This window comes from Maylandia zebra, linkage group LG15, assembly GCF_041146795.1.
Source record: "Maylandia zebra isolate NMK-2024a linkage group LG15, Mzebra_GT3a, whole genome shotgun sequence".
Lineage (NCBI taxonomy): Eukaryota > Metazoa > Chordata > Actinopteri > Cichliformes > Cichlidae > Maylandia > Maylandia zebra.
The window spans coordinates 35,282,689-35,306,928 of record NC_135181.1 but is presented as its reverse complement, the minus strand read 5'-3'; the positions used below and the strand labels follow the sequence as shown (position 1 = coordinate 35,306,928).

At 40.1% G+C, this 24,240-nt stretch overlaps 2 protein-coding genes and 1 long non-coding RNA gene across 5 annotated transcripts in view; 2 read left to right on the top strand and 1 right to left on the bottom strand.

Annotated features, from left to right (window-relative positions):
- klhl26 (kelch-like family member 26) overlaps nt 1-24,240 on the top strand; it is a 69,625-nt gene that overhangs the window by 6,876 nt on the left and 38,509 nt on the right. The gene's annotated exons all lie outside the window — the stretch shown is intronic.
- Nucleotides 1,677-24,136, top strand: crtc1b (CREB regulated transcription coactivator 1b). 3 transcript variants are annotated; one of them, XM_076874353.1, is made up of 14 exons: nt 1,678-1,878; nt 3,533-3,649; nt 4,233-4,360; nt 5,501-5,560; nt 5,802-5,896; nt 6,404-6,474; nt 6,556-6,599; nt 12,056-12,279; nt 12,871-13,022; nt 14,116-14,352; nt 15,498-15,584; nt 17,339-17,425; nt 17,509-17,683; nt 18,270-24,136. In XM_076874353.1, the coding sequence occupies exons 1-14, from the start codon at nt 1,753-1,755 to the stop codon at nt 18,479-18,481; spliced, it is 1,815 nt and encodes a 604-aa protein (XP_076730468.1). In that variant the 5' UTR covers nt 1,678-1,752; the 3' UTR covers nt 18,482-24,136. The 3 variants fall into 3 exon arrangements, with proteins under 3 accessions (XP_076730469.1, XP_076730468.1, XP_076730467.1); XM_076874352.1 differs by having other exon boundaries at nt 6,389-6,474; XM_076874354.1 differs by lacking the exon at nt 15,498-15,584 and having other exon boundaries at nt 1,677-1,878; nt 6,389-6,474.
- LOC105940487 (uncharacterized) lies at nt 7,874-9,354 on the bottom strand. The gene is made up of 3 exons (XR_001167270.3): nt 9,220-9,354; nt 8,574-8,632; nt 7,874-8,480 (listed from the first exon to the last, which is right to left on the bottom strand). It is a non-coding gene; the product is annotated as an uncharacterized LOC105940487 (long non-coding RNA).

The following is a 24,240-nucleotide window of genomic DNA, read 5'->3' as shown; positions in this document are numbered from 1 at the left end:
TAGCTTCCTTCATACTGGCCTACAGTAATGTTCCAGGCTCTCCATTGAATAATTTGATCCATTTTTCCAGAAAGGATAATTAAATATTCAAGGGTGTGCAATGTTTTTTGTTTTTACACTAATTTTACCAAAAAAGCTACTGTTGCAGTACAACCTGAAAACACACACACACTCATGCATTATATATGCCTCTCCAGTGTCTGTCCAGAGGCACAGGCCTAGGACAAGCTAAGATTCTGTGCAGGCAGATCCTCGGGCTGGTAAAGCACCTAATCAGCAAACAAAGATGGGGAGCAGGTGGATCACTCATTGATTCATATATTCAGGTTTCATTCCACATATTAATATAAAATAGCTTTTCCTTTCCCTTCAGTGTGTGATAAGTGAGTGTATAGTTGTTACCTTGTTTAGTTTTGTATATTTTTTGAGATCTACCATATTTTTGATGACCAGCAGTTTAGCTTCCTCCAGTGATCCTTTTAGTTTGATTTTACAGTTTGTCATCCAAGTACTTTGAATTTTTCCCAGTTTCTTAAGGTACAATGCTTGCTTGGCTCTTTGGTTAGATGTTCATTGATAAATACTTTATATGCTTTTAATTTTCTCCCTTGTCCCAGCAGTGCATTCTCGTGCTTCTTATTTACACTTAAGATAATAGCTGGTTTGTTGCTGGTGTTTATTCTGGGCACAGGGTGGCATGCGTCGATGTTGTCACAGTCCAGATCAATCCCTTTGGACTGCAGGAAAGCAGCAACCTGTTGTACCATGGAGCTAACGTCCAGCTCCCCTGGTTCCTCACTGCTATTGACAGTCCCTGCCTGAGGGTATGAGCGGGGTTTAATATGAAGCAGTCATTTATCCTGGAATACCGTTGCAGGTCTGCAATCCTTTTCTCTTACTCTATGTTTTGGATGCAGAGGAGCTTTACCACCTCCACAATGTTAAGGATGCTGTTCTACTGCAACCTGATAGTAGACATTCCCTCCATTAGGAAATCAAGAGACTTTTTAATGTCCTCGACAGCTGTCAGAGTCCACTTGGCCCCATGGTACCCTTCAGTGTTAGCCTAATAGCTCGTTGGCTAGCCTGCAATTACCTCTTCAACTCTTTTAGTCCAATATCCAGTATCAGGGTTGCATTCCAGACAGGGTCATACCAAAAGTTTCAAACAATTAGACCATTGTCCTTGATCCAATAAAACGATGGCCAGAAAATCTACAAAAACCAATGAAAATATACCACAACAGCTCACAATCTCACATAGTGAAGTTTAATTCAATACATTCAGACTTTCATTGGATATATGCAAGTTTTAGTCAGTATATTCAGACTTCCATTGCATATCTTCTAGTTTAATTCAATATGATCCAACTTTCTCGTCATAAACTAGAGCTTCATGCGATATATGTAGACTTTCCTTCCATTCTGGATAGTTCATGCGCAGTTTTTTTCTGTTGTATCCATTGCATTCATTACTGCTTCATTCCATGCTGTTTTTATTCTGTTTGAAAATTCTGTTCTCTTTTATGTGAACTTATTTATTTACTTAACTATTTATAGCATGCATCTGGGGCACACGATTTCCCTTGTGGCAGTGTGTATTTTATCTGCAACTCACCCTGCCGCAAACTCTGGCAATAACTGAAGCAAAAAAGAAAAACATCAACAGACACGTTGACTGTGCGTGATGACGACCGGGAGAGCCCGGAGTGGTGCGCAGCGTAACATTCCATTGAGAAGAAGAGGGGAAAGATGGCGTCCTCTAACAATCCTCGCAAATTTAGCGAAAAAATCGCTTTGCATAATCAGAAGCAGGCGGAAGAGACCGCCGCGTTTGAAGAAGTGATGAAAGACCTGAACATCACCAGAGCTGCGCGGGTAAGACCCCCACAGAGGGGCTGTTTACCTCTCGTTGCATCGCTGTTTGGCAGCTAACGAACACTGCGGAGATGTATCGGAAAGGTTGGGATGCTATGTAAGCTAAAGTTCATATTAGCGTCCTTTGCTGCATCAGTGCAATGCTGCGGAGCGACGTTTCCCCCGCGCCTGTTAAAACAAGCCAGCATTATTTGACTTCCAGCAGCACTAACCAGCTTAGCCTCGCCTGCTGGAGCTGTGGATAATGTGCACCTGTTCTCCCCTGCCTGTGGCTGCTGACATTTCGTTAGCTAATAGACAAATCGTCTGGCATGGTAGTGACCGCATTAGAGCACGTTAGGAAAAGTTAGCTGCGATTTAGAAACGGAATGGGAAGCAATGTTGGTTGACAGAGAAATTAGCCAAACAGATGTTAACCAGCTGTGTGTGTGTGTTTCTTATTTATTAAGGGGAAAGAGGGTAACCCCCACATTACCCGTAACATTATTTTCATAGCATACACTTACGGAGAGCAAAGTCAGCTCTGACTAAATGATCCACATGTCTCGTTTTACTCGCTCTATCTTTAGCAAAGTGTGAATGGCAGCTTTCTCACTACAATGAAAGCACTGGTTGCCTCAACCACTACAAGTGGAGCAGATGTTTTCATTAGGCTGCTGTTTATTATGCCAATTCAATTGGCTCTAACTGAAGCTGCAAGTCCACTGCTGATGAATAAAATGTGGGGTTTTTTTCTAACGCTGAGACATGATGTTCGTTTTACTGTCTGTCTTTTTTTGTTGTTGTTGTCATTTTACAGAAGTGAATATAACTGTGGATGAAAAGGTCTGGTTTAGATATAGCAGATGATAATCATGTAAAAAAAAAAACAGTAAAATGGAGCTGAAATGGGATTTTTTTTTTTTAAAGTTTTAAAATAACTTCCAGAATGACTTGTCATCATTGTTGGCGATTTCTCGCAATTTTTGATGATGAACTAATTGTTTCAGGGCTGTTCGTCTCAAAACATATAAACCATATTGTTGCCAGGAAACGTTGGGGCTAATTGTTGGTCTAGTTGCTGGAAATGATGCCCACTTACCACGCTGCGTCAGTGTAAACCTGAGCTGTACTGTTATTTACTGCAAAGGGGGAGGGGTGGGGGGAATTGAATTTACTACTCAGTTTTATGGTCTCTGCCTGATTTCTTTGTGTTGCCATCCAAACATCCATCCATGGCATCAGTTCTGATCATTTATCCTCACGCATTTCATTTCATATTCGAGGCCTTCCATCACAGTGTTGTTTTTGTTTTTTAATAACATATATGGGTTTTGTTTTGACTACTGTTGTGTGGTTAATGTAGTAGCCAGGTGTGTTACATGGAAAGTGTGACTGTAATTACACCAGCTGTCAGTCAGGTGTCATTCACATCAGCTGATGTGATTTTTCTTTTCTTTTTATTTGCTATTAAAATATGTTCTCTGCCTCCTGATTATTCGTGGTACCGCCACATCTGCCTGGCTCATCACGTTTCATCTGTCAGTTAATGAATTCATCAGTCTTTCATATCCCACACTGTGGTCTGGCATGCACCATTTGTTTTTAGCATCTCTTTTTTTGTGTATTGGATCAGTCATTCACTCATGCTTTCATGCAATTTTACTTTGCACAGTTGCAGTTACAGAAGACCCAGTATTTGCAACTAGGGCAGAATCGTGGACAGTACTATGGAGGCTCACTGCCCAATGTCAATCAGATTGGAAATGGCAACATTGACCTGCCTTTTCAGGTGAGCCCCTGGCCTCTCTCGGCTGGTAAATCAATGGTTTGTTGTAGACCAGTGTGCCCTTCTCAGCTGTTGGTGATACTATTGGACATGCAAAGGTTGCAGGTGTCTGTGGTGTTGGTGAAAGAACCCAGAAAATTCCTCTAAAGCCATTAAAGAAAGTCTGCAGGCTTATTTATGGCTGTGCTGACAGTAAAGTGTTTAGACATTACCTTGTTGTCAAAGCTGCATAAAGCATCAGGTTTTATCAGGGTCCAAGAGTGAAGGAGAAGACGTGCACTATAGCTGTTTTTTTTTTTTGTTTGTTTGTTTGTTTTTGTTTGGTTTGGTTTTTTTTCACCCTGATGCGTAATTTGGTTCCTAAATTTTAAATAGACCATTGCTTGTCATGGCTTTCCATTTTTAATACATTTGCCAACTCAAGCATCAGTATGGGGGGCCCATGGCTTGACTCATTTTGAAACAAACACATGTGCACCATTTATCCTCAGACATTATCCTAAGACACAGTTTTATAGTGTAAGCAATTTTTGTTTTTGTTTTCTTTGTGGGCGGGGCCTCATTCACCTGATGTGTCCACCTCCAGAACTCAGTGCTGGATACCAGTCGGACAACCAGGCACCACGGGCTGGTGGACCGTGTTTACCGTGACCGGAACCGCATCACTTCGCCTCACCGCCGGCCGCTAACAGTCGACAAACATGGACGCCAGATATCCTTTCGTTTCAAACGCACTGTGATGAGGAATGTGTTATTGTTTTGGTCTGATTTTTAAGTCAAAATTCTGATTTGTGTCTGGAGACAAGCTACTTCAGCGTAGCAGACTGCTTTAAATTTAAGCTTTTGGCTGTTTAATTGATCAGCTTTCATTAGTTTTCATGTATTTGTGTGATACGTTTTTTATATATATATATATATATATATATATATATATATATATATATATATATATATATATATATATATATATATATATATATATAGTTAGAATAATGAATGACTGAAATTCTGAAACAATAGCCTTTTGTTCTAATGACAGTTTTCATTGCTGACACTATCAGGACTATTTTAAAGTCTTTTAGCTTGTCGTCATGTTATTCCTAAACATTTAGCCAGTGCCATTGATGATAAACAGAAACAAAACAGATAGACATCAGCCACTGATGTTGGGAAATGTCCTCTTAAAATGCCAATATGCAGCCTTGAGATAGGGGCTAAACTTTGTGGGATGAATAGTTTTGAATGTAAGTAAGGCCTCAGTTGCACAGGCCTAGAGACTGTTTTGAGATCCCCTAGCAACTTCTTTGTTGCTAGGGAAAGATGTGTATTTCCCAACTAGTTGGGCGTTAGTTCCTGGAGGTTGCAATGACCAGATAAAATGGATGGGAAAGAGGGCCCCACACCAGAAACCTCCAGGAGCAGTGGTTGCCTGTAGTTTGCCTGGAAAGTGGTTAAGTAGGGGTTAAGGTTATTTGGTCATCCGTGTTTTTATATTGTCATATGGACCAGAGATTGCTACCAGACTGGTTAACAATGATTGCTGTTTAAGGAAACGCAATTACTATTCATCATATGAGATGTGTTAAGATATCATCTGTCAGTAATGGTGCTGAGTGGATTTTAAGAGAGTGAGTGTTTGTTATGCTGCATGTACTGACAGCCTGATATTGAACTATGTAACACGATGCGTTGTAGACAGTTGACAAGACCATCAATATATTCGTCTATTAGATAACAAGATATCAAAGTAAATGTATCAAAGTAAAGCTTGTGTGTGGTTATTTATTATTTAGCAGGTCTTTTGGGCTGATTAGGGTAAGAAAACAAATTTATTTCCCTTGACTAAATTCACATTGACAGCTGTCCTTACAGCTCAGTTTACCTCTCCCCACCGCCAGACACTAGCTGGAGAAGGTAAGGCACCTCCTTTTGTCCATTTGCCAAAATAAGAACTAGGACACACAGCCAGATACAGCGCTCTTCCAAAGATTAAATGACATGACTCTGTGCAGCCTAGTTGATGCACAACTTCTAAAGTAAACCAGAAGGTCTAGAACAGATTTCTGATAGATTTGATGCTGCAGAGCTTGAATTCTGCCAGTATTCATGAGCTGGCATTGGTTTTGCTTGAATTTCATCTGTCTCTCACGTACAGGACAAATTCAGACTCTGCCTTACACCAGAGCGCCATGAATCCAAAGCCCCAGGAGGTCTTTGCCGGGGGATCACAGGAGCTGCAGCCTAAACGAGGTAGAGGAAGATCCCGTTACAAAGACACAGAGCTGCTTTTATTTATTAATGTAGAATGTACTAATGCAGACAGGAAACCTCAAAAGACATAAAGGGGCTGGTGTCACACAGTAGTAGTTCTTGGTGAAATATTTATAAAGTAAATGGATCTCTAGCAAAGTTTCTGCATTCTGGTTCAGCCCTCGGCTGGATGTGGAGGAGTAGCATCTCTGAATGAGGCTGATTCAGGAGGATCTAGAGAGGAAAATCAATAATTAACTGATTATGCATTGATTATGTCTTTTTATGTGTGAAGCTCTGATAAAGCGAAGCCAAGATTAGCTGGCATCCTTTCAGTCTGTCTGATGGTCACCTTCTATTTTTACACTCTAGAATCTGGTGCACAGCACTAAATTCTGCATGACTGGCTCCGATATTGATGACTCATTTTTTTTGGTTTGTTATGTATTTTTGTCATGGCAAGCAACTGTGTCTTGCTGTTTCACTAATTAGTACTGCTGCTAACAGTGCCTGGAACGGAGAACTCGGAGACAAGTGCAGACAACGATGTGCAGAAACAGTTGTGGGATGACGAGAAGGTACCAATGGGACAGGGAAGGGCTGCAGAGTGTACACCAGTGACGCAAGACTTGTGTCTCATGATTGCATTTTCTTCTCAGGATGATTCATCAAAGCCCAACACGTGTGATGTCCCAGGAATCAAGTGAGTGGTTTATGTTGTTTGTTTTATTATTCTTCAAAGAGCAATGCCACTCAAGTATTGTGCATGAAGCAATATGTGGACATTAGTTGTCTGCCATATTGGACGTGATACAGCTAGGTTGCTAGGGAGAAATGTGCGTTCCCCAATTGGTTGGCGGTCATTCCTGGAAGTTGTTGGCTCTCACTGGGTGAAAGAGTTGCAAATGATTTGTGCTCCTAGTGATTTCTTTGGAGTTTGAATTTCTGTGACCTAAGAATTGACAAGAAAACTTTGGCACATGTTTTTTTCCTTTAGTTGGAAGAATAACCATCAACCAGATATAATCCTTTAAATCTCAATCTTAATAAGTAGCCAGGTTTTATTACTGGTGTGTTTTGTAGCGCTCTGGACTAAGTAAACAACAGCTCAGTATTAATCTGCTACCGGTACTCTTTTTTTTCTATAACTGCTTTTTTCTTTTTCATTTGGATGGTTGACTGAAGTTTTTTGTGCATTCCCCATGTGTCAGGTAACTGAGGAAATCCTCCAGCATCTGTGAGGAAAATCATAGATGTTGCTAGTATCGCCTTTCAGGATTATTTTGCTGGTGCGCTTCCTCCCCCGCCCCCAGTAAATCAGATCAGGTATGGCTGGGGGAAAGTCCTGTAGTGATAGGCAATCAGGTGCTATTTTTCTACGAGCACTATAAAGTACAAACATAAAATGCTTCATAATGACATTTAAAGCAAAAATCCTTTTTCGTGTTAACGTTGGATATTAGAAAAATGGCACTGAAAGAATTGGAAATAAATGGGAGAATTTTGCAAGACCAAACATGGATGGACCACAAAAAAAAAAAAGAAAATGGGGGCAAAGTCAGCAATTTCTAACCATTTTATTATCTGATTTCTCTGGTGAGAAAGTCCATGTACTTTCCCATGTCCCAGTTCAAAGTTAATTTAGATGATCTGTCAAAATAACAGCAAAAGCAGGACTTGCTTCTTGAAATGCTTCGGAGTGGGTTAGGAACTCCCGACAAACCGCCTTAATATGTTCAATCCAATTTAATGCAAAGACGTGAGACCTGTTTAATGGAATCAGGTTCAGCTTTATTGACCAAGTACAAGGAATTAACCTTGGGCTTTTTCTTTGCTCTCAGTGTCCATAATAAAGTTGATAACATGACAGATACATCAGCCACAGTCATATTTATTGTGCAAAGTGGCGGAGTGCAAAGATGCTGAATAAATAAAAAGGCTGGTTAACATACAGAATTACACAAAATAGAGCAAAACTTAAGTGATTATTGTCATTTATTGGTTAGGAAGTTAACATATTCTCCCTTAAATCAGGTTAGGTACAGTTATTTTCACAATAGATGGTCATCACAATAAATCTTAATATGTGTGATTGAATCAATTTCCTCTGATTGGTAAACATTTTATTTGTTGACCTTTGCCACAAAGAAAGTCACAATCTTGTGAAAGCATACAGTAAAATGGATCATTTACATGTGTTCAAAAGACAGTTTAGATCCCCTTTTATTTATCATCCCTCCCCTTATTGAAACTTCCCTACTTTGATAGGATATGAAAAATACACAGACAAATGCATGGTTAAAAAAGCTAGTTGTAACAACATAGTTACAACTGTAACTATGTTATGGAAGCACAGCAGCTACGACGGCCATTGTGACAGAAGTCAGGCTGATTTTGTTAATGGCTGCTGTGCTGTTTGTTGTGCTCTGCGTTGTGTTAGCTGAAGCTTGGGTTGGGGTGGTTGCACTTTGGGTTGGGGTGGTTGCACTTTGGGTTGGGGTGGTTGCACTTTGGGTTGGGGTGGTTGCACTTTGGGTTGGGGTGGTTGAAGTTGCTGCATTCACTTCTGGTATCTGTGAAATGGCTGACATTGAAATTGATGGATTAACTTCAGACTCATTTCTACAAATTCTTCGACTGCTTATAATATAATTTGTTGTTATTTGCTAACACTTACCGACAAGCAGAAGCAGAATGAAACAGATCTTGAGAATCATTGTGGAAAAGTCCTTGAACCTTCAAAAATAAAATGATTGTTTAATTTTAAATTCACATTTGTGTTTCCCAAAAATTTGGAAATAGCATTAAATATAATCTATAATGACATAGTTTAAATAAATAAAGTATAATATAACAATAGCTCAATAAAGTAAATCAAGTATGAAAAGTGAAATAAATACAATAAAAACTCACTTCATAAAAATCTAAACCAAATACATTCAGTTATTGTCTTATTAGTGTAATTTTCTAAATGACAGAAGTGTCTTTTTTCTATATGTTTCTAATTCATAATGCAATAACATCATCTTTAATTTAGAACAGCATAAACGTTTGTTTTTTTTTAATTACTGCAGTCATTATACAGCTCTTTCTATAATAATGTAACTTTTAAATAAAAACAAATCACTTCCATAGTTTTGCTTTAAAGCAAAACACAATTTTTTTTTTTCTTTTTTCAGGAAAAACCACATTGGCTTGACAGAAAAGATGGTCATGAACTAATTTGTCATATTTTATTTTCCATATTGTAACAAAGTAAAGTCTTCAGTAAATCTTTCCCTGACTCTAAAGTTTAGTCAGATATTCTAGATTTGAAAACTTACAGTTTAATCGTTCTGAGTTGTCTTCAGTCGTGCCGATGCTCACCAACTCCAGCTGTTTGTTGTTTAATCTCTGACGGTCTGCAGCTTTTATACTTGCACAATGTCGATACGATGACATCAGGTGCTGAACAGAGACACAACTTGTAAAACTGGTTGACCATCTTTTCTTGCCAGTATCAACAACATGATGTGATGTATATGTGATTTTTATATCTATCTATATAACTATATATCTATATCTATGTCTATAGATATCTATATTTATATAGATATATATATAGGTAGCTACCAATCTATATCTATCTTTTTGTTTGTTTTTCGGCACAGCATTTAAGTAAACAGTTAATAGGTGGATGGTTTATTTAAGCTACTGGGGGGTTTTATGTGATTAAACATACTGGTGAAGCTTGGATGTGTTTTTGTTTCTTTTTTGGGGGGGGGTTTCAGGCATATGTTGATGTATCTTTAGATATGCAAATGTATACATAAGAGACAGGAATGAAAAAATAGCATAATATAACATATGGCATAACATAGAACAGCCAACTGGCGGTCCATCTGCATCTAAAGGACAAAGGTCACTCCTTTGAGGATGCCAATGTTCACATGGTTTGATGGTTTGAAAGACGAGTAAAAGAAGCCATCTATGTCCACTGTGAATGACCATCTGTGAATAGAGGTGGTGGCTTACGACACCAACTATCTGCCATCTATAAACCAGTTTTGAGATCCTTCCCAGATGCCTTAATGCCCACTCACATCCTGGGCCTTCTGACCTCCGGAAATCACATGATAGGGGGGAGTTTCACAATGAGTTCACCCGAAACCTTGGCTGATAGTGACCTACACCCGTTTTCACACCTTGGCTCGTGTGATTAGGTAGAGCAAAAACAGTCAACATTCAGTTTTTTGTATGAACACGTTTATTCTTAAACACAGCCCGAGCTCTAATACGGAAGCTTTCTTATCATTTCTTTAAGTGGTCTTCAGGAATAGTCCTTGAAGCTTCTTCAAGGACTTTCTAAGAAGCTCTTCTTTGAGTGTTTGCCGCCTTTTGTTTTCGTGACAGGCTGCTAGTTAACAAAGCACCTAAAGAGATAAAGTTTAAAACTGGTTCCCAGAAAGTTGATTCTGTTCATCTGGACGTAGTGTTCTCAGTGGAAGAAAGATTTCGTCAGTCATCCAAGTGACTTCTTCAGTCTCCGCTACCTGCAGGTTTCCCCAACCTTATAAACATTACCTTTGCACAATGACTGAAACTAGCCCACTGCAGCTGTGATGTCAGTTTCACGGTCATTAAAATGTTTCTCCCACTGAAAACGCTACGTCCAGATGAACAGAATCTTCTGAAATTTCTTGGGATTTACTTACCTGGATGATTGAGCATGCATCAAGATATTTTAAAACTGCTTCTTTGCTAAAAAACCTTGACTGGGGTGCCCTTTTTTATTTGAATGATTCAAAGGTCATTGTCTGAAGATGGTCAGGTTCAAGGACTGGACTGAAAATGAGTGAAAAAGCAGCAAATGTCCAAATAAGAACTTTGTAGAACTATTGCTCAAGAACACTTTCAACAAATTCAAAGAAAATCTGGCTCCTTGGAAGCAAAGTAGAACAAATTTAAGACTTTGCACAGTATTGTAATATTTTCTGTTATAGGCTCACAAATCACAAATTATGTTTTGACAGCTGTACATAAAAAGAAACACGAAATGTGCTGTCAGTTCTCAGAGACGTCACGAAAGAATTTGCATCTTTTTTGCTTCTAAATTCAAATAATATGCACGTTTAAAGGTTATACAAGAAAATAAACAAAAAAACTAAATGCACGCTCATTTGGTTAGTCAAAAATGAAGCAAACTATTATGAAACCCTGTCACTCCTGCTGTGCACTTCTGTGTAACTCGTGTTAAGCCTCCATGTTACAAGTTTACAATTATGTGCTAGAAAAAAACTGGAAAAATTGCTAAAAGCAACTTTTCGGTGGGACACAATACCCATTAGGTAATTAATCTAGAAGAAACGTTATTACAAGATCATTATGTTGTGATGTAACAGGAGTGGCTTACACATACTCGTTCCCAGGAGACACAAATCCCTTGGTGGTTGCACCAGAAACAATATCTGGCATCAAAATCTGCCAGATGAGCTTCCTTTGTGACCAAAGAATCAGCCAAAAGAGCCTTTTTTAGATTTCCTATTATTAGTAATAGATTATCGTTCCTGCTTCTCTCTAAATGAAGTCTGCTTGTGTTTGCTGTATTTGGTTCAAACTGACCAAAGCAAAGCATGAAACAGGTCTTGCAATGATTTCTCCTTGCTAGAAACTGAAAACATTTTCAAGAAAGTGAACTTACGAGACACAGAATACACACTGAGAAAGGATTGTCAGCTGATGGAAAATTCTAGCACGGCTGGGAATTATTTATCTGTGGGCATCACTGAGTGAAAGCACAACAGGCTTCAGTTTAGCCGAGCTTGTTGGTAGAGCGCTTTATGCTAAGGACAACTAAAAATACAAAAAGAAAAAATAATAATAATATTAACAAGAACAATACATAAAAATATATATTTAAAAACAGAAAAATTGCATAAGAAGCACAATCTGAGTATTATAATTCAAATTATACAGAAAAATGAAAATCGACTGTCATACTGTGGCACCCACCCACTGTAGGTGGGTTATAAGAAGTATTTAAAATAGCATTTAAAGCAAACATGCTACCCACTGTCACCTAGCTGTTGTTGCCTTTTATTAAAAATGCTCATATGCTTGGTCACAGTCTTGTTTCGCACAAGCTGTTCTTATGTCTGATAGAAAATGTGCTCTTTTCAGCATATTCCCCTCGCCAGACCAGGAGTTGAACCCATCCGTGCTCCCAGCCGCACATAACACCGGCGGTTCGCTGCCCGATCTGACTAACATTCAGTTCCCCCCACCGCTTTCTACCCCGCTGGACCCCGAGGACACCGTGGCCTTCCCCTCCCTCAGCACAGCCAACAGCACGGGCAGCCTCACCACCAACCTCACCCACCTGGGTATAAGCGCCGCCAGCCACGGTAATAATCAACATTTTGTGTTCATAAAAGGGGTAAAACGGGTAAATTTAACAAAGCGTCGGTATTGTACCGACCAGTGTTGTAGCACAGAAATTTAGCTTTAAGTGGAATGTGTTTGTTTACAAAGGAGAACCACTAAACACTTATGCAACTTTCCAAAGAAAACATAAAAACATGCCGGTAGTTTTCATACAAATGACAACAAAACAGCAGGATTTAATTTGATGCTCCACAAGTGTTGAGTCTAGCTCTGCAGACGGCACGCAGTGTGGCCAACAGGATCTAGTTCAGCATCAGTTTGTAACAGTCTCTTATGTTGTAACACCTAATGTGTAAAATACCAAATGTGGGGGCTTGTGCTTTATCACATTTATGCACTTTTACAGACTTTTACTTTGACTTAGACTCACTCTTCTGCACTCAGTATCAGTCCCTACCGTGCAGGCATTTAAAGTTGGTGGTTTTTGCTGTTTTACTTTTTCTGATGTTTCTTATTTACACCAGTTGGTGCATTAAAGCTAAGTTGGAGACAAAAAACAGGTACGTGTACATCCATAGTTTCTTTTCTTCTTCTTTTTTTTGACTTCCCAGGGATCCCCACTTCCTCTCAGCCCACCATGACCGTGACTGCACAGCGCCGGCAGCCACCGGTGGTGCCGCTTACCCTAACCTCTGACCTCCATCTCCAACAATCTCCTCAGCAGCTCTCACCCACCCTTTCCTCACCAGTTAGCATTACACAGGTAAGGATTAATTAAAATTAGTTTCATTCTCTTTCAGGAACAATGTATTTGTATATCCAAGGTATTTGGACCAAAAATGGATGAAGTCAGAAATTTAAAAATAGTTATTGCACTTGCATCCCGATGTATTGAATTTGAAACAAATAAGTGTCATCACTTACTGCAAAAAGAGGTCACATTATATTAACCCTTAAGGATTTTTCACATTAGTCTATGGTGCCGTTTCAAGTCTTTTTCCATTAATGATTAATTATATTTTGTAGGTTTTGTGCACAGAATAAATTACAGAATAAAATACTGCATTTTAGGATATGCTACATTATGGTCAAACTCTCATTGGTTCAGTATTTGTTTATGTCCAGATAGTCATCAGTAGAAAGGAAGAGTGTGGCTTTACAAAGTCAGGCATGAGAGAGCAACAGAGTCGGTATTGTAGGGAGGCCGTGGTGGATGAGCGTGACACATTTACATATTTATCAGCTTAGTTGATCTTTCTTTTTTTTCCAGTATTCATTTGCAGTCTGGTTAAGTTAAAGAAACACTACATGGCTATGTTGATTTTAGCAAACTTTTACTTTGAAGGAGACTTTTCACAGTTCCAGTTGAGTCTTTGCAGTCAAGTCGGCAAATTGCAGGCATGTGCCGAAGACCAAAGCAATCGCAAGGAGGTTGTTGGTGCAGCACTCCACCAACAACAAATTATCTTTGCAAATTATCTTTGCAGATAATTTCACCTGGTACTTTCAACTGGTTCGAGAATACATACGTTTCCTTATCAGCTAGAGGTTGCCAGGGGGGTTGCTAGGCCCTAAGTGACTGAAATCATCTGCAGTAATGTGTTCCTATGTGTAAATAGCACTGTTGGATGCTGAGAACAGGCTCTTAATGATATCTGTGTCTTTGTCCTTATGCTTTTAGTACAGATCCATAAATTGTAGTGCTTTTGAAACGTCAAGCTGTATACTAATGAGTATTCAACACATACTAGGTGGTTAAAGATAAGATAAAACATTTAAACACCACACCCCTACCCTCCAGTTCATGCAGCAGAAATCACTGCTACTTGGACTAATTTATCCCCATCGTTCTGCAGGTCATGCCAACAGAGTCATTGACCCTGGAACAGCAGCTTTCTCAGTACCCTCTGTTCAACCAGCTGACAGCTCAGGCTCAGGCTCAGCTGATCAGTGACCTCCAGAAGCAGCAGGCCCTGCCACAAGGCATCCAGCTCATTACCTTGCCAACTCTGGCCTCCGCTGGTACAGCGTCTGCCACTGCCAGCAGTCCCTCACCAGACAGCCAGACCACTGGCAGCATGAGCATCAGCTCGGTAAGATGCAGTTTAACAAGAACGTGGAAGCTTAGATAAAAATCTGATGACATGATTGAGATAATTTTGCTTATTTTTAAGCTGCTGTTCATTTTACCACTTTGATGATGCTACCCTAAATACATCGCAGTAAATATCTGCACATCCTTTCTATGCTAATTTATTTCTAATTATATAGATTAACTTAGCTAAGAAGCATAAACACATATTACTCTTTGCTACACGATGTCACTGTAAAGTTGTTTGATGTTAACATCTTTGTAAATGATGGTTTATGAAAAAAGAAATATGCATTTGGCCGTTCTTTAAAACACAAGTGTTTGAGGTATAATCAGAATGTTTAGGCTTTACCCTAACTGAACATTACCCAGTCTCTTCAAGAACATCCTGGATCACTTTAAGCCCAGCTGGTATTTTATTTAGTTGGTTTACCTGGAACTCTTTTTCCGCCTCCCATTCATTTGTAAATGGTTGGACTAGATGGACTGCACTAGACTAGGTGTTTTGTTTTTCACTGTTGAGTGCTCAAAGCACAGACTTTGAGCTTTGTGCCTGAACAGTGCATCAAACTTGTGTTTCTTTAACGTGATTTTTTAAGGAGTCAAATTTAACAGGAGGAAGTGATCCCAAACATCCCGGACTTCACTATAGTCTATTCTAGCTTATACCACATTTGCACATGCGGGCTCCCACACATATTCCACAGTGGCGACTTTTGAATTTCTCCTTGGAAAATGTGGCTTTAGGTGTAAACAGCTGAAAACATATATTTTGTGGAAACCTACCTAGTACCTAGTTCTCTTCAACACCGATAATCATCCACAAACAAAACATCCACACATTTGAGCTTGAAATAGAAGTTGATGAAAAGGTCAGAACAACATTTCCAGAGACCGATGTAAAAATTGCAGCATTGCTGAAAGTGATCCAGAGATGCACTCAGATATGATTTTAAATTCTTAATAGATCAAAGTTTAATTAGCTAAGGTCTTTGATTTCCATGGACTAGCTTCCTGAGCTTTTTAGTCCTACCTCATATGTTTTGAGCAGACCCTAAATTGATGCCTTCTCACATGTCATCGTTTTTAGACTTGTGTATGACAGGCATGAAGCTTAGTGCTAGCTAACCCTCTTCCCTCCAACAGTACCGCAATCAGACTGGCTCACCAGCCACTCAGTCTCCAACCTCCCCAGTCTCCAATCAAGGCTTCTCCCCTGGAGGCTCACCTCAAGTAAGGGCCCACCCACCGAGCTACCTGCTGTTTGGGGAAGGGCTTTGCTCCTGGGGGAAAGCTAATTGTAGAGAGTTAGGCTGCTTTTCATTCACTGTGTCCACACTTAATCACTCATGCCGTCAACAGCTGCATAGCTCATTTCTTCATCAGCACTGCCATCGTTCACAGCGTGCATGGCAACATATTGATAGCCTATTGATGGAGGCTCTGACACTTTGTAGCCTTAAAATATTCATCTTGTATCCTCAACCATTACAGTTTCTCACATGTAATTCACCCAAACTATATTCTCTGTGTCAGATATATTCTGAGGAAAGTCTTGGTTTGTTTGTTTTTTCATGGGTGGGGGACATGCCAGGCTGGAGCATGTAGGTGGCAAGATACGTACGTGCAGGAAAAAATATCTGCTTTGTTGTCACATAGTCAGGTCATCATCATGCAAACTTTATGCTAGGGAGATAACCTTATTGGCCTAGCCTAGGGGTAGGCAACTCCAGGCCTCGAGTGCCGGTTTTAGATGTATCCTTGATCCAACACAGCTGATCCAAATTGCTAAATGACCTCCTCAACATGTCTTGAAGTTCTCCAGAGGCCTGGTAATGAACTAATCATTTGATTCAGGTGTGCTGACCCAGGGTGAGATCTAAAACCTGCAGGACACCGGCACTCGAGGCCTGGAGTTGCCTACCCCTGGCCTAGCCGTTCCATCCCAGTGATTTGGACATTTACACTGTAACACAGTGTAAATGTAGTTTTTTTTAAAAGGCAGTTTAATTACAGTTAGTTTCCAGAACATGCATCCTTGTTTCATCTCTATTGTTTTTTCTTATTATTTGAAACCGTGGAAGGGGATCTTATGTTGTTTGCCTCTGTTTTGGACTTTATATAAAGACAAAGACTAGATGTAAAGCTCACAGGGGCTAACAGAGGCTAACATCAGGTAACAGAGGCTAACAGTAGCTAAATGAGGCAAAAACGGCATTGCTACTAACAGTTCAGCATATTCTCAACAGCTCACTTACTATGTGGAGACAGTAATTCATGGATGCCACTTGTAGTATCAGTAGCATTTTATTCACTACCCCTGCTAACTACATATGTGTTCAGTTCGGCTTTATTTATATAGTGCCAAATTACACCAACGAACGCCTCAAGGCACTTTCTGCTGTAAGGTAAATCCTAGGTAGGTGTGTATATTCAATGAGCCCAGACAACTTTCCAAATATACCAGAATATAATAAATATTATTTAAAAAAATAAATAACTTTACCTTTTTTGCACTGGAGTCCCTACAGTGGAGGTGAGTTGAGTGTTGCCACGGTAGTATGATGACAACAACCCATCTGAATTAGTTTTTGTCTTGATCTGGGTTGTCGTGGTCCTATCTACGAGGATGGGACAAACTGAAGCACCCTGGTTGTTTGTCATTTATAATAAAACTGTAAAGTGTGCTTTCAATTTTAATAATAAACTAATCATTAAAGAGTGGCGCTATTGCATCTTCTATTAGCCTCCTCTTTTTGTGTTTAACCATGACAGTCGTGGTCACGAGGTCCATTTGCTTTGCTCGCTGCTCACTCTGACAGCTGTGACTTTGTGTGCTGCTTGTGTTTTTTGTTACTCCATCGCTGAAAGTGTCTGCTTGTGAACTCAGATATTTTCTCTCTCTGTAAAGATTTGTGTTATTATTGTAGCCACTGCAATGGTGTATTTCTCATATATATTTTTGGGGGTTGTTTGTGTTCCTCCAGCACATCCCCGTGGTGGGCAGCATATTCGGCGACTCCTTTTATGATCAACAGCTGGCATCGAGGCAGACCAACGCTCTCTCTCATCAGGTGACACGTAACGTTAAGTAAAAGGTTTTCTTTAGATTCTCTCTGACTTCAATGTGTGTAACGCGTACAATTGTGCTTTTTAGCTCGAGCAGTTCAACATGATCGAAAACCCCATCAGCTCCACCAGCCTTTACAACCAGTGCTCCACCCTCAACTACACGCAGGCAGCCATGATGGGGCTCACTGGGAGCAGCCTACCCGACTCTCAGCAGCTCGGCTACAGCAGCCACGGCAACATCCCCAACATCATCCTAACAGGTAGCCACAGCATCTGTGTGTGTTTGCCCTTTGATACATTAAAGGTTCTTTGCATAAATGCCAAGCATCCGTCAAAACATCGGTGATGAGCAAGAAACGAGGCCCCCCTGTGCTGGTGTGTTGCACATGACTGAGATTTCAGTCAATATATGCTCTATCTGGGCTAAGGTAAAGAAGTCTAAAGGCAACTGAGCCGAAACTAACAGCAGAATTCTCCAGAGACCATACGAGGGAACAACTTCTTTTAGACACTTCCACATTTTACTAAATTGCCAAGGTTTCTTGTTTTATACACTTCTATCATCCAGTCTAATAAACAACACCAAATAAGAGTCGATAGCAGAATAAACCGTACGTCTGTGCAGAGTTGGTGTACTATCATCAAAGTAAACCTTCCAGTGACTTGAACGTTTGTCTTTGGGTTTTAAAGGTACTTTGCAATCCACTTGTGCAGTAGTTCTAAAATAGGATCTCTGTGGTAGGGAAACATGTAGAAATACTTGTCCCAATTTCGCTTGAATCAGTAAAAACTCTAACCCGATTCTTGCCAGGCGTGCACGTTGTTCTCAGCACTTGTATTTCTCAGTCACAGGTGAGTCTCCGCCAAGCCTGTCCAAAGAGCTGACCAACTCTCTTGCGGGAGTTGGCGACGTCAGCTTCGACGCAGATTCTCAATTCCCTCTGGACGAGCTGAAGATCGACCCGCTCACCCTGGACGGACTGCACATGCTCAACGACCCCGACATGGTGCTTGCCGACCCCGCCACCGAGGACACGTTTAGAATGGACAGGCTGTGACGTGAAGAAAAAGAAAACTCGTTAATGGAGAGAACCAAAGGGCAGGATGATCCCTCTTCCTCGTTGCATGGCCGTCCAGCTGTCCGACTTTGCCCTTTGAAACAATGCGGCACCAAAAGACAACAGGGGGGAAAAAAGACATCCAGCGGCTCGCCGGGGGGAATGCCTCGCTGTCGTTTTGAATGAGATTGGTCGCTCAGTGCTTTTGCTAGCCTACTGTGTTTACAGTGTACCATTACATGCCACATATATTCCAAAAACGCACATTTGGCGGTTTTCTTTTCATATCCACTTTATTATTTATTTTGTTGATATTTGCTTGTAGCAGGAAGCTGCTAGGACATTGGGCGAAACTGCACCCGATATAAGCGGCCGTGTTTTTAAGAAAAAAGAGAGCGAGAAAAAAGAAACCGAAAAAAACATGGTCGCTTTGCTAATACCGTGCAATGAAATAGAACGGTTTTCCCATCATGCTATAACGGCTTTCTATTTCACACTCAAAGCTTTATTTTTGACAACCAAATGTTATTTTCATTGTGTACTTGTGTGTTTTTATGCTTCATCTATTTATATGTTCTATTTATTTATTTGGTTAAAGATTTTATATTCCATTTCATAATTTCAATTTGATGCCAAAATGTTTTCTGTAGGCATCGTGTAATATTGCACTGATGTAATTTGTGTCTATTTATTGATTACTAACATATTTATAAATGTGTTTATTAAGCTATTTTTGGTTTATCGAGGAGTGCAAAACCTCCCCATAGTTGCCCTTCGGTGTTCAGTGTGCCATTTTCTGATGTAAGATGTGGCGACCGTTAACCATGCTGCAGCCCAACAGTCCAATCCAGATACGACAGTTTTTTTTAGCACCGCTCCAAAAAATGCTGCGTGCTCCGGAAATGCTTTGGCTTAAAGCCACACACGTGATCTTTAACTGAGAAAAATCATCAGGAAGAAAAACAGAAGCATCTAAATTTATTTTCTCCTGATGAAAAGCCAGAATACATACATATATACACGTTCAGGCCGACCCTCTTCTCAGTGAAGGAAGGTGTCTGTTTTTAAACCAGAGATCACTGAAATCTTTTAAAGTCGTCACTGTGAAATCACCTGATTTTGCCTTACGGGAGTATTCTACTGTTCTACTTAAGTGTCTAACGTGACAGCGTATTTTCGTAACTTACTGTAACGTTTTCTCGTATTTGAGAGAAACTTTTGGTCAGTGATGTTTGTGGTTATGTTGTGTAAGGTTTGACAAATCAATGTACTGTATTTTGTAGCGGTACACTTTATAGCCAAATTGTTGGATGTTTTCTAAAGCGGGGCAAAAACGAGAAAAAAAAAAGTCAAAGGCGTGTTTGAAGTGTTCGAGATGGAGCGCAATTGTGGGGAGGCTTTTTGCTCCTTTACAGGGAAGCTCTAACAAAAACGCAGCTGACTCGACGCGTGGGTATTTCTTACTGAACTACTTGGTTTTCATAAGCTCCACGCTTCTAGTTTATGAGAGGATGGGATAAAGTAGACAAAGTAGAATATGGCTATATAAATCTATTTATATGCTAAGTATTGTGTGCAATCTGAACACTACACAAATCGGCGGTGTAGCAGAGTCACATCGTTTGAATACGCAGACAGACTTTAAGGGGTCAGTCAGCCCGCCTAAATCTTTTGTCAGAGTTTCCCTGAGAGTCACGTGCAGTCTGTGGGATCATGTTTGTTATATTGTAACGTTTGTGTACAGATGTGCTAATATTTTTACTCACAGCGCTGATGGGAAGAGTTCCCAAATCCCCCTTGCTGAAAAAAGAGAAAAAGGAATCACGTTTGGTTTACCTCTACAGCTGGACGGTTCGTCTCAGTTGAAGTGTTTTCTTGTCTGCTGTAAACCTCCATCAACGGTTTTTGTTTGCCTTCAACGGGCCTGTGATTCCTATGCAAAATGAGACAAATAAGATGCTTGAAGGAAAAAATCCACCTCTGGTGTTTTATTAGCTAACAGAGTTTGCACGTTAAGCTGGATTTATTCTTTTTGCAGGCGAGCAAGCAGTGTGACTCTTGTATTACAGATGGTAGACTTTGGAGATGTCAATTTTATTTTAAAGAGAAACATTATTGCAGATTAAAATGGAACCTAAAATGTCAAACATGGTAAATGTCGTGCAGGCCGTATAATATTTTAAGACTTTAAGGGCTTTGTAGTTTATGACAGAATTAAAAATCACCTCACTTAAAAACTGGAATTGGGCGGCATCTCTTTTAAAGACTAAACATCGTGGCTCTACGCTAGAAAACTGACACTATTGGGAGTGTGCGCGTGTAGGATGTTGTAGTGTGTCGTGGTGGTGCTAATGACAATCAACAAGTGGAATACAAATTCATTTCGATACCAGAGAAGCATAAATCCAGCTTACTTTTGAAGTTTTGGCCTCAAAAACTGTAAATTGTGATTTATTTAATTACCTGAATCTCCCTCTTCGTCCTGTGCGACTGTTGAACATGGTGCAACATTGCTGCTCTAGAAAGACACCCTTTGCCCCTGACCCTAAATGAACCCGTGTCACACGAAGAAAAATGCGACACACACTAATTCTGCTTCGTGTAAAGCAGCTAACGTTGGATTTTTCCTTCAAGCCTCCGAAACAAACGTGTAGAAAACACACTCTACGGATTACATTTCCAAAGGTTTGTGTACCTAAAAGATATTAAGCGTCACGTGCACTGTCGTGCTGCCAATAACGCCAGTGATTTGAGCTTTCCTGCCATCTCCTTCGTCCTGCTGAAGTCATTGATTCACTGACCTTGTACATATGCTATAGCTGAAACAAAATGCATGACTTACCTGACAGTCAAAACCTCTAAATGAAGGCCTTCTATAGCTCTGCAGGTTTGATTTGTGTAACGTAACACTACCACAAAGTCTAAAGGGATGCATGTAAGGGTTTCTCCTGTTCAGTGACTCTGTTACCTCCATCTCTGTACAATGCTACTTGATGAATGATAAAAGAATGTATTTTAAGTGGCAGTGTCCTAGTTTTAACCCTTTGCCAAATGAACCCGACGATGTTTGGTGCGTTTGGTCTGTCAGAGAAGGCGACCAGGCTTCCATTTCTCTCTGCACTCTTTCATTTGCCCCTTTTCTCCTTTTAAGGAATCAGACTGTTGCTTGTTCCACGCTTTCTCCTACTACTGTAGCATCTCTCTGCGTACGAGTGTAAAGCGGTCCCTTCTTGTATAGAAAGACCTTGCGGTCGTTCCGGCCCTCTCCTTGGCTTTGTTGATGCGGGATCCGTCCCGTGGAAGTTGCAGATTGGCACGTGCGCTGATCGTTTGCATATGTGAACTTGACTCTTCTGACGCTTCTGTGTTACGCAGTCAGCCGCATGACATGATAGACACGTCGAGCAGATTATTATAACATGTTATGTGCAGGACTTTGATCTCGCTATGCTGAAGTGGAGTGCTTTTCAAGACACCGGATATGATAGTTTTTGTTGTTGTTGCCTATCATGTCACGTTCTGGACTGGGTAAAAAGCAACTGTGTGTGTTGGGTTTTTATTTTTATTTTCTTGGTTTCTTTCTTCATTTTGTTTTTTTGTGTATGTGTGTGCAACGTTTAGTCCACTGGTTGCTTCGCACTTTATTTGTGATTTCCTGGCTTTTGAGCAGAGACTGTTCTGCCTGACGTGAATGCTGACTGTTTCACACCAGATGTATACTCCGGAAATATTTTCATGTCAAAGAAAAGATGAATTCTCTATTTTCCTTTGTAAACTATATTTTGGCTTGTCTTGTTTTTTAATCTGTGAAGATCTTAGGGGATGCAAAACTAGAAAGGGCTTACTCCAGTGCAGCTTGTGTGCTTGTGTTGGAAAGGATAGGCATTCCGAATGTGTTTCTTTGTTGGTCACACCACACACACACACACACACACACACACACACTGATTCAAACACTAATTAGCTACATATGTCACAGTCACACTAGAGTAAACAGTGGTTTGAAAGTGGTATGCAAGCACTCAGAGTGCGTTGCCATCTTCACAGGAACTTACTGCTGTTAAGATGGCTTCAGGCTGGTATGACTTTGCGATTGAATAGGGTCAAAGGGACTATTACATGCAGTCTGTTGGTGATAATGAGACTTGGCTACATATAAAACTTCACATTGGGCATTTAGAGTCCAGTGAGAACCTCAGCGATATGAACAGAATACAAACCAGCTGAGTCGAGCCCACTGTGGCAACTCACAGATGAGTTGTGCTCATCGCCGCAGACCGACTAAGATTGATTGCACCGTGGTGGCAGTTTTGGCTGCATTTGAAAATTAGAGACCAATTGCCCCCCACAAGGCGATCTGTGCAGAGGTGGTGCGCGGTCAGCCTCGGGTGCAACTAATTATGGTTGGTCTCCGACAGAAAATAAATAAGTCAATGCATTCATGGGGCAACCACCAATTTTCCTTTTCTAGGCGCAAGGAGGTTCCATCCTGTTTTTACTCTACTGTGACTGAGCCATTAAATACATATGCTGCCAGTAACAGTTCTGCAACACAGTCTGACTTTACTCTAGTAGCTAAAACTCGAAACTACTGGTTTGTCATATTTTTTCCTGTCTAAAATATCCACCCACAAGCCTAACAGTTAAAACAAGAACATGTACTAGAGAGGAGCTCGTGCTGAACTCACACTACTTAGAAACTGCTGATGAGGTGTGTTAACGCCTTCTTTGTGGTTTTATCTAAAAGTAATTAGAACTCTGGTAATAGACTTGACTTCATGCAAGGCAGCTAACACTTTAGTTTAAAATTAGTAAAAGAGACTAAAAATGTCAGGTTTGTTGATCAGATTTGAAGTAATTTCACAAAATAGGCCGATCCTGAGACGACATGGTGAAATGCAGAGAGCTGGGGGTCCATTTATTTCAAATATAAGATGCACAGGTCATCTGAAAATGTCTTTTTATGTCTGATACACTGTTTAGTTTTGAGACTTTTGCTTATTTTAGTCTGAGACGTCACTTACTTGAGGTACTTCTCGGCACAGCCCGTTCCCTTTTTTTGCCATAAAAAGGCACAAACTGCATTTTTGTCACAAACTGAAAAAAGTTTGATGAGTGATGCTCAAACAGGAGCGTGCGATTAAAGGTGTGCCCTCAGTCCCAGAATACAAGGAAAGAGTTGCTGCTTGTTCCCAGAGACTTTAGGTTTGACTCAAATGTCCCTTTAATAATATGGGGTTTTATAAATGACTCTACAGTTAATTAAAATGTGTAAACAAAAATAAATAAAACAGAGTTTAAGTTCCACTTAAAGCTTCTAGTGAGAATAGCATTATATCACTGTTGTCCTGTAAGTCGTAGTAACAGAACTGTAGTTATTTATTTGTTGCCATGTGATTCTCTTTACGTGACCATTTGTTTATAAGAAAAAAAAAAAGTCAAATTAAATTGAATGTGGAAGACAGATTTTTCTCTGCACATAGTCTTGATTTGCAGAATATGCCGATTAAAAAGAAACTGTCCAGTGTCGCATCACAGCGTGTTGCTGTGGACATGCATGATGTTTCAACCCTGTTGTATATTGTCTTTGCTATTGTTTCTATTTTGTAATCTGTATTTCCAAATGCAAATTTAAAAGATTATTTTGGATATGTGCATGCTTGTGACTTGTTCAGAATGTTAATTTCCACTAAAAGCTGTTGAGTTTGAAAACAAACAGTCAAGTCTGTTACTTAAAATCACGTTCGGCTTGTTCCTGT

Bases quoted from the DNA above. Each gene is read 5' to 3' on its own strand.
- crtc1b (XM_076874352.1), top strand. From the start codon at position 1,753: ATGGCGTCCTCTAACAATCCTCGCAAATTTAGCGAAAAAATCGCTTTG. The intron at 4,361-5,500 runs ATCCTTTCGTTT...CTAAATTCACAT, and splicing joins GACAAACATGGACGCCAGAT to TGACAGCTGTCCTTACAGCT. The intron at 12,280-12,870 runs GTAATAATCAAC...TTGACTTCCCAG, and splicing joins TATAAGCGCCGCCAGCCACG to GGATCCCCACTTCCTCTCAG.